This window comes from Argentina silus (assembly GCF_951799395.1).
Source record: "Argentina silus genome assembly, chromosome: 21".
NCBI classification, from domain to species: domain Eukaryota; kingdom Metazoa; phylum Chordata; class Actinopteri; order Argentiniformes; family Argentinidae; genus Argentina; species Argentina silus.
In genome coordinates, this window is record NC_139675.1 from 10,881,972 (window position 1) to 10,892,787 (window position 10,816).

The window sequence follows — 10,816 nt, forward strand, 5'->3', positions numbered from 1 at the left end:
CTTAATAAATAAATAAATACCTTCACCTTGGAACTTGAAAAGATGTTCTCTGAAAAAGGACGTGATGCATCAGCGCTCAAGGCCGCCTCACGTCAACACGACAGTTATTTGGTTCCTTCCCGCCGTACGGAGGAGGCAACGCCAACGACCAAGGCCGTATTCTGCTAAATGGGTGCTTTTCTTTGGCGTCGAGACCCACAACACAGGTGTGATATTTTAGCCCGGCTGAGAGAGAACCTCTTGATTCGTCTCTCCCCCAGGCTTCCACTGTGGTTATTGTTTCCCGAGCTTTCTGTGCTAACACACTCCACCGTGACCTTTCCACGGAGCCCAACGGAATGTAATCAACAGCAGAAACCGTCCAGCACACACTTTCTCATTCACACACGGGCACCCGCACACACACGCTCGCACACTCGCATACACGCACATAGACACACACACACACACACACACACACATACACACACACGTTAGCCGTGTCTAACCATTTACAATTACTGTCAAGGACTGTGTTTAAAGCCATGCAGTGTTCATTTGTGTAAATAGTTCTCTGTGTCGTCGCAATTGCTACTTTATGTCTTTCATCCACCTCCGGCAAGCAGGGTATTTACTTAATGCATTGAACATTTAGATTACACTAATGAATAATGACATTCCAATATTTTCCAGACTCATGGTTTAATACTTGCTATTAATAATTTCTCCCCTTGTTTCTCGTCCTCACCGCCCTCTCCTCATCCTTCTCTCTATCCTAACTTTTCCTGTTTCCTTCATTCCTCCTAGAACATGCTGGCGGAGAAGGTGGACCAGATGATGGAGTGGAGTTCCCGGCGTTCCGTGATCCGGATGAACGGGGATAAGTTCCGCCGCTTCGTCAAGGCTCCGCCCAGGAACTACTCGGTCATTGTGATGTTCACCGCGCTTCAGCCCCAGAGGCAGTGCTCCGTCTGCAGGTACCAAGCTCCGCCCCTGCTCCCCAACTCCACACAGGGGGGCACTAAAGAGCTCCTTATCATTAGCCACGTAGAGACACACCCACAAGTCGGTTCACCCCTCTCCGCCCGAAATGTGCACTTCTTCACTGTCACTCATGCATTTTAACCCTTTACCACCTGATGTTGCATATAGGCAACAATGTCTTTAATGTCCACAAAAGGAAGGAAGAAGTACTGTCTTGAACAGGAGATCCCACATTTAGCACCATCTCGTGGCCAATTAATGTAACTATACCAGCGTAAGTTTTCTCTGAAAAATTGCGTAAATCACAAGTCTGGAAACACAGAAATTCTGCTCCTCTGAAATATCCTTGTACATGGTCAAAGGGGTGAGTTTCTGAAATTCAACAGATACAAAATGCTCACTTTTGGAGGAGGTGCAATCACTTGAAATGTTAACGTTGAGTACATGCAACATCAGGCGTTAAGGACTGTAATCACACGTTCATGCTTTGCAGAGGCTTTCATGTAAAACAATATTTTTGTGTCTCAAAAGCTGAATGAAAACGTACATTCAGAGTCTGGGTGCAGGGGTAGAGGAAAGGAAGTTGGGGTTGATGGAGGATGCAGGGCAGACCTGTGGTTGGGTAGGAGGTAGGGGGGAGGGGTTAATGGAGGATGCAGGGCAGACCTGTGGTTGGGTAGGAGGTATGGGGGAGGGGTTAATGGAGGATGCAGGGCAGACCTGTGGTTGGGTAGGAGGTAGGGGGGAGGGGTTAATGGAGGATGCAGGGCAGACCTGTGGTTGGGTAGGAGGTAGGGGGGAGGGGTTAATGGAGGATGCAGGGCAGACCTGTGGTTGGGTAGGAGGTAGGGGGGAGGGGTTAATAGAGGATGCTGGGCAGACCTGTGGTTGGGTAGGAGGTAGGGGGAAGTGTCTAGTATGTAGGAGGTAGGGGTTGATGTAGGATGCAGGACAGAGCAGTGGTTGGGTAGGGGCCGTAGGGGGCCGATTACCCACTGCCACACTGAGGTTTGTGCACTTAAAGCAGTCCCGGCCCTGGCTTCATTGAATAAAGATAACGCGGGGGAATAATCATGTGTATTACAGAAACGGAGGAAGTTAATTTAATCCACGCTGACCTTTCCCACTCGCCATCATCCTTTGAGTTTGCGGTGACCCATAATGCTTTTTTAATCATCGTCTGTCTGCTCAAATCAGATATTTATTTATTTATGTCTCGTCTCTGTCTCTCTCTCTCTCTCTCTCCCTGTCTCTCTCTCTCTCTCTCTCTCTCTCTCTCTCTATCCCGGGGCAGGCCATGACATATGCATTTATTTATCTATTTATCTTAAGATGCATTCATCTTAACAAGAGAGCAAGCTTCCCTTTCAATTTGACATGTCACTCTGTAACGCATTAGTGAATGTCACACGTGTGCACCGCTCTCCCCTTGTTCGCAGTTGGGGACGGACCATTTACATCCACGATACCATCGCGTCGTTAGTTAGCGGGCCCAAGATAAATTTGCTGTGGTGACCCCACCGCCGGCGTTTAAAAGTACTGACGGGCACCAAGAGAGACGGCTAATCGCCGGGGTCTTCGCATCGCTCTTTCGCTCACTCACTCACCCTCTATCTCTCTCTACCTCCCCCTATTTCTTCTCTCTCTCTCTCTCTCTCTCTCTCTTTCTCTCTCGTTCTTTCACTGCCAGTGGTACTTGAAGTGCAAATAGTACTAATTGTTTATTTTTTGGTTTTCCCCTCCATCTTGTTTGTGTGTGATGTTGGGCACTGCAAGGCCTACTCCAGTGCTTAGCTATGTGTGACTGGCATGATGTCATGTACTGTATCTAGGGGAGGCCGGTGGAGGTAGAAAACACACACGTTTGATACCATTTCTCATTCCATGCCATGCATTACAATGAGCCCGTCCCTCGACTTCTACCTCCGCCAGCCTCCGCTGACTGTATCACGCCACAGAGCGTCGACAACAGAAAACACACTGAATGATTTAAACGCGGACATTCACGAGTAAATGCAAGAACTTTAAAGATCGAAGAAAACAACGTAATTTTTTCCTCGTTTTGTTTCGTCCCAACAGAAAAAGCGTGTCTTGCAATCCTAATGTATTCCTGCTTTTCTGTTGTCGTTTGTGAATCCATGCACCTCGCGTGACGCTGGGGACAAAGAAGCCGCCATCCGGCGATCAACCGTGCGACTCTGTGAAACTCTCTGCCGTGAATGACTTCCACAGGGTCATTCCACCTGAAAGGACACGTTTAGGCTGTCACCCCCCCCCTCTCTCTCTCTCTCTCTGCATAACCAAACGTTCTATGAACACTTCACCCAGCCAAGGGAAATACACACAGCGTGTGGTACGGAAAAGCTTCCAAACTGCCACAGGAATGTGGCAGTACTTTCTTTAAACCCACTAAGTGTGTCACTAAATGACAGTAAGATGAAAGCCCATTTGCCTCTGCGGCTTCCATAGCAACAGACCCTAATCGCCAGTCCACCAAGCACTGACAGCCTGATTTATTGGCTGACGGGTGAAGTGGGCCCAGTTCAATTGAACAAAATTTCTTTCCCGTAATCTTTTCCTAATTGGTTTGTTTATTTTAGAGTTTTTCTGTCCCACCCGCCCGACCGTGACATCAATGGTAGACTAGATAAGTGGCATTGAAATGGCGTCCCGTTGTCTTCGCCATCCACGATGGCAATAATTGGGAGCCGGAGCCGGAGCTGCGTTCGCCGCGCCACACACACACACACACACACACACACACACACACACACTCTCCTGTATTAGCACCATCAAATCGTTATCCCTTCTCGGAGGAGGAGTGTGTGACACCAGCGCTCCTCTCATCGACTCTCTTCCCTGAACTGCTCAAGCTAGCAAGGCTGTGATTAACACCAACACCCATTTACTCATGTGTGTCTTATTCTCTCTTATCTCTCTCTCTCTCTCTCTCTCGCCACACCCCTCTCTCCCTCTCTCTTTTCCCCCCTCTGTCTTTCTCCCTCCCTCTCTCTCTCTCTCTCTCTCTCTCTCTATTAACAGACAAGCTAACGAGGAGTATCAGGTGCTGGCTAATTCTTGGCGCTACTCCTCGGCTTTCTCTAACAAACTCTTCTTCACCGTGGTGGACTACGACGAGGGGGCGGACGTCTTTCAGCAGGTAACCGTCTGGGTCTGCTCACCTTCCCACCTCTCTGTCTCTCTCTCTCTCTCTTCCTGTCTCCCCTCCCACCCTCTTACTCCTTGACTTTCTCTTTCCTCCCCTCATGCACAAGCGTCCTCCCTCTGCTCCTCCTTCCCCCACCCCCTCCTCCTCCTCCTCCTCCTTCTTCCTTCCTTCCCTCCGTCATTCCTCCCTGCCTTCTTCTCTCTTCCTCCCCGCTCCTCCCTACCTTCTCCCCCCCCCCCCCCGTCGCTCCTCCTCCCCCACTCTCTCTTCCCTCAGTCATTCATCCCTCCCCCCTCCCTCCCTCCACCCTCCCCCCTCCCTCCCCACAGCCTCATTTCCATTTGCATGGGGCCTGTCAAGCCACTCTGAGAGACACAGCATGCTAATTAGCACACAGACCAAGTTAAAGGAGAGATAAATCATTAAAGTAAGGTAGAAAATCACCACGCCTGACAAGCTCCTCTGTGGCTTTATTTACCAGCAGGTCTTGTCAGACATTTTAAGTTGGAAATACAGAGTCTGGCTTTCATATCAGAGGCCGAACATTGTTTGGGAAATATACCATAGACTCCTCAGGTATTCGGTGGTTGTGTACATGGGCTATGGGTAAGCACACTCACAAACACACAGTGACTTTTAAATGGATATAGATTAGTATACAGATGAACTGTCCCCCTCAAATCACAGTCAGTCCACACATACCCTCCTAAAATGAATGTTTCATCTCTGTTGACCAACCGAACGATGGAATTCCTTATCTCCCAAGTAAAGCCATTCCAGACAGCATTAGGGGGAGATCTATATCCCACAGCAAATCTATGTCAACTGACATGAGAGAACCAGAGTTGCCACCTATCCAATCCATAAGCAGGTAGGGCAGCAGAACATCCATCCGTCACACATAATCCAACACAGATTTGATGGGGAGTTGATAACACGTAGTGTCCTACACTGATAGCTAGTCGCTAATTATTGTATTTATTTTATTATTCATTATTTATTTGTACGTGTTAAAGCCAAAGCTGGCGCCGGCAGACGAGGGTGTCTGACCATCGCTGATGATGTGTCTCAGAGCATCAAGAGGGGTATTCATCCAATCCCATGTTATAGTTATAGAAGGGAGTGGCTGTAAACAAGGGCTTAACTGGCTCTGTGTAATTGGCTTTTCCATTGTTACTGGTGTGACTATGACTCAAGACTTCTGATTTCAAGACCATTTGTCAAGGGGTAGGGAGTGTTTATGAAACTCCAGCTGAGAGGTGTGTGTGTGCGTGCGTGCGTGCATGCGTGCGTGCGTGCGTTCGGGTTTACTTGAGCACATACATGACCGCCTGCAGACCTCAAGTACAGTGAAAAACAAACCCCCCGAAACTCCACATATACATATTATAATGCGTTTCCATAGCAACTAAATCCCACTAGAATATCCCGCAAACTTCAGTGTCTTAATGCAACAGAGTTCAACATTACTATTATTATCATTGGTATTATTATTACTCCAGTCGTTTGCATGACAATAAACAGATGCTGTTTGTTTAAAAAAAATACAAAAAAAAACACGTACGGCCCATTACCATACTCAAGCATTCCTGATAGGGCTTAACACTCTCCCCTGAGGTACGCCGCACACACTCACACCACTTGTGCAATTTTGTGTTTACGGCCGGGAGATTAAAATGACATGTAATTAGATGCAGATCACTTTGTGTGATTTTCTTTGTTTTTTCTGGGTTTTTTTGCTTCTCTCCCAGAGAGCCAGGCTAATTCTCTAATGGGTGATTCACCTCTCACTCCTGGGAGGTGCGGCAGGGCCTCATTTCATGCAATTAAGAGAAATCACCTCTATAATAACCCCCACTTCGCTCTCTCTCCCTGAGTTAGGGGAGAAAAGGGAGGGAAAAACAACAGACTTTTTTTTGTTGTTTTTAATTGCAGGGAGATGGGTTTTGGAAAGGAACCGGGGTGGAAAAAGAGAAGCAAGAGATAGCAACGGGGGGTAGGAGGGAGGGAGGGAGGGAGATGGAGACGAGACAGAGAAGGTGCTGTCGATAGAGAGAGAGAGCTTCATTTAAGAGAGAGAGATTCAGGTGAGGAGCGATTGAGATATCGAGAGATTGAGTGAGAGACAGAGACAGAGAGTAGAACAGACAGCCGTAATGCTCTTTACAGAGCGAGATAGAGACTGTCAAGAGAGAGAGAGAGAGAGAGAGACAGTGAGATAGGGAGAAGAGAGAGGGAGGGAGAGGAGGCAGACGCCCAGAATAATAAGTATGCAGTGTGCATGCCTAGCTGTTCATTAGGCCTAATGACCAGCTCCAGCCTGTGCAGGAGGAGAGTATAGTAATTAGGTGTGTGGCAGTGCCACCAGTGAGTGGCCCGGCGCTGCACCCTGCCTGCATGTGGCCTCATGTTGAGTCACGTCACGTGGGCAGGCGTCCCTCTCTCTCTCTCTCTCTCTACCTGATACTGCTGGGTGAAACCCACTTCCTCCCTCATTGTCTCACAATCTTTCTCTCTCTCTCTTTCCTCACTCTCTCTCTCCCTCCTTCTCTCTCTCTCTCTCTCTCTCTCTCTCTCTCTCTCTCTCTCTCTCAGTTGAATATGAACTCCGCCCCCACCTTCATGCACTTCCCAGCCAAGGGGAAGCCTAAGAGGGCGGACACCTTTGACCTCCAGCGAATCGGCTTCGCCTCTGAGCAGCTGGCCAAGTGGATCGCGGACAGGACCGACGTACAGGTGAGATTCTTATACCAGTAACATACAGGTGAGATTGATATACCAGTAACATACAGGTGAGATTGATATACCAGTAACATACAGGTGAGATTCATATACCAGTAACATACAGGTGAGATTCATATACCAGTAACATACAGGTGAGATTGATATACCAGTAACATACAGGTGAGATGTAACTTTATAAATGCATAGGTGAGACTAACATGTTCAAGACCTTTTTTAAACATTATAACACAGTCAAGACTTGTGTTATACACCAATTATGAATATACAGGTGAAACTAATACAGTACCTGTATTATATACACCAGGGGAGGCTGGTGGAGGTAGAAATCAGAGGACGGGCTCAGTGTAATGTATGGATTGGAATGGAATGAGGAATGGCATTGTAATGCATGGAATGGAATGAGTATATGAATATTCTATTCCATGCGTGACAAATAAGCCCGTCCTCCGATTTCTACCTCCACCAGCCTCCGCTGGCCATACACGTTCCGAACATAGCCACAACCAAACTTAGTCGCCGGTTTAATATAAGATAAGAGAAACACACACAGTCATCCACAGTCTTAGTGAAAGACTCTTACAGGACTGACCTGTCACATTCAACCTTTTTACACAAACACATTCAGGGTGGAATCCTCACTGGAGGTGTCCCCCCCCCCCCCCCCACGATGCACCACGACCTTCCAGTAAACCTTCGCGTCGACGGGAAAACACACGCCACGATTTCGAGTTCCGCGGGCGGGAACTCGACGTCGAGGATATCCCCACCCCCTTAATCGCAAAAACCAGCCGCAAAAAACCAGACAAGCGCCCCCATGGCAGCCACGTGGACTTGACTTATCCGCGCGGAGATGATATTTGTACCAGACCCAAGATACATTCCTAAAGGTTATTCTTTAATAGCCGTAGAGATGATATCATCGGCCTCCAGATTTATCGGAGAGATGCACGATACTTCACGGGGGGAGGGGGGGAGAGGGGGGAACGAGCAGGAGAGGAGCACTTCAGCAGAGTACCCGGCTTTTATTGAACAAAAAAAAGAAGAAGAAAAGAAACGCAATAAAGAAACTAATGACCTGGTGGAGAATGATTTCTGTAGCTGTCGTAGCCCCTATTCTTTTGTGTCCCCTTTTTTTTCTTTCTTTCGAAGAATCCCCAAACGAGGTTAAATGGAGAAGCTGTATTTGGTATTAAATCCACAGCGGCCATTATAGATCTGTATCAAAGCCGGCGTTCTCCTCCGTTATTGGCTAACGTCATCTCAACCGGTCGCTCGTTAATCCTTTGGATCCTCTGTGTCCCGCGGTTTTGAAAAAAAGAAAAAGAAACGGCAGTCGGCATTGGAAGGAATGCAACAGGCACTCCTGTTCTTTCTCTCTCTCTCTCTCTCTCTCTCTCTCTGCCTCCCTCTCTTCCCGTCCCTCTCTCTCTCTCTCTCTCTCTCTGGCTCCCTCTCTCCCCATCCCTCTCTCTCTCTCTCTCTCTCTCTACCCCCCCTCTCCCTCTCTCTCTCCCTCTCTCTACCCCCCCTCTCCCTCTCTCTCTCTCTCTCTCTCTCTCTCTCTCTGCCTCCCTCTCTCCCCATCCCTCTCTTTCTCTCTCTCTACCCCTCTCCCTCTCTCTCTCTCTCTCTCTCTCTCCTCCATAAGCAGACTGAATTATGGGATATGCGGCCCCCTTTATCTGGGATAATCCAATAGCATTAGAAGGGAAAGGCCCTGCGACCGCCAATGTACTCCATCTCCACAGCGGTGTTACGACCTTCAGGAGGGAAGGCACAAAGCGTGTTTACGACCCTGGCGGCCCGTGGGCTCGGCGGTCGTAAATAGACCCCCCCCCCACACACACACACACACACCCACCCTCACTCTCCCCCCCCCCAGATCTCCCAGTGTGGGTGGTGGTTAGCCTGCGAGCCCTGTCGCTAAGGCTAGGTTTGCTAACTCACAGACCGCCTTCACGTGTTAGCCTTAAAGGTGCAGTATGTCACAAACGAGCTTTCTGAAAGCTTCCCAAAGAACGTGGAGTGTCCTACCCGACACGCGGTTTGCGTATAAACATGTCGTTTACTGCAAGGGACGTTCTAGGGGAGCGGATTTCCAACCAACGTACGCCCTGCTCCTTCCAGCAACGCCACTCTGTGCTCTGTGTTATCGTACCACCCCTGATAGAAACCGGGAAACCTTGGCGTTGAATTAAAGAAGCCTATGAATCGGGGATGTGGTGGTGGGGCGACGCACGTCAGCGCTTGTTTCCATGTCACTTTAGACGTTGAGGCACGCTTACCCACCGATTACGCTAAATTAGGCCAGTTACTCGGCCACGTCCTGACGTCATTGTGTCGTGTGATTGACGACTAACTCCCGACTAACCAACCCCTCCCATCTCCCCCCCCCCCCCCCCCCCCCCCTCATCTCTCCATGGCCCAGATCCGTGTCTTCCGTCCGCCCAACTACTCCGGCACCATCGCCCTGGCCCTCCTGGTGTCCCTGGTGGGGGGGCTGCTCTACCTCCGCAGGAACAACCTGGAGTTCATCTACAACAAGACCGGCTGGGCCATGGCCGCCCTGGTGAGAAGACACACACACACACACACACACACACACATATGCACACACGCAGACACGCACGCACACATGCACACACGTGCGCACGCATGCACACATACTTACACACGTGCGCACGCATGCACACACACACACACACATACATACAAACGCCCTCATACACGCACACACACACATACAGAGACACTTACGCACGCATACACACATACAGACATGCATGCACATGCACACACACACACACACACCACACACACACACTGTACTGGTTAGAGCTCAGAGTTGAGCTGTTTCCCAAGGGATCTCCTTACCATTTCCAGGACGTCAGACTGAGTTTAACGTCTCTCTCAGCTCTAGACAGAGGGAGTCGTTATCACACATGTTAGCAGTAAGGGGGTTGTGGGGGGGGGGGGGGTTCAGCCACCACAGATATCGACTGGGGGGGGGGCAACACACAGGCCAGGTCCAGTGTGGTTTCTCTCTCCCTGCCAGCTGGAGTGGTGGGATGGATCGATGGAGCCATGCTCTCTTTTTTTATTTAATCCCCCCCCTCCCCCTATTATCTCTCTCTCTCTCTTTCTTTCTCTTTGTTTGGACCTCTTATCTCTCTGTCGTGAGTGTGTGTGTGCATGTTTGCTGGGTTGCTGGCAGGAGCAAGCGCGTGTTTGCGAGTACGGAAATGTGGCCACCGAAGGAATTTGTAACGTTTTTTGCTTGCTCTCTCTCTCTCTCCTCAGTGCGTGGTGTTTGCCATGACCTCGGGCCAGATGTGGAACCACATCCGAGGACCCCCGTACGCCCACAAGAACCCCCAGAACGGACAAGTGGTAAGAGAACCCTTCACCACCCCCCCCCCCCCCCCTCCCCCCGTGTTGTTCACCTCCCTCTCCCTATTTCCTCTCTCTGTTCTTCTGTCATTCATCATCCTCTGTTCTTCAGTTTTTTCCTTCTCATTCCTCTGTGTTTGTCCCCCCCCCCCCCCCATCTCTATCTCTCTCTCTCTCTGTCCCTCCTCCGTTTCCTCCTCTCATCCCGTCTCTTGTCTGGGCACTCGTTTACGCGGTGAGAAACGAGGCGCAGGCCGCCCCCCCCCCCCCCCCCCCCGTGTGTGTCCCCCTCCCCTCCCTGATCTATGGGTTTGAACCCTCTCTCCCCTGTGTCCAGGAGCAGCCCCGTGCCCCAGCCCTGACCAGTCAATAAAGCCATAACCCAGAATTGAATTAGCCAAGGCCTGTTTAATTTCATGCAAAAATAATTAGCGGCAGGATAATAGGCTTTCACAAGGCATAATCCACGGGCGTCCATTCCTCCTGCACTGCATCATGGGATGGCTCATGCCAGGTTCGTACCGCTCTCAGAGGAAAAAAAACATGCTG

At 49.8% G+C, this 10,816-nt stretch overlaps 1 protein-coding gene across 1 annotated transcript in view; it reads left to right on the top strand.

Moving 5' to 3' along the window:
• The window catches only part of tusc3 (tumor suppressor candidate 3), a 52,205-nt gene that overhangs the window by 19,255 nt on the left and 22,134 nt on the right, over nucleotides 1-10,816 (top strand). Inside the window, exons 2-6 of the mRNA XM_083692738.1 lie at nucleotides 787-956; nucleotides 4,006-4,123; nucleotides 6,728-6,868; nucleotides 9,306-9,446; nucleotides 10,178-10,267. Coding sequence (XP_083548864.1) covers nucleotides 790-956; nucleotides 4,006-4,123; nucleotides 6,728-6,868; nucleotides 9,306-9,446; nucleotides 10,178-10,267 — 657 coding nt within the window. The 5' untranslated portion in view covers nucleotides 787-789. The remainder of the gene's footprint in view (nucleotides 1-786; nucleotides 957-4,005; nucleotides 4,124-6,727; nucleotides 6,869-9,305; nucleotides 9,447-10,177; nucleotides 10,268-10,816) is intronic.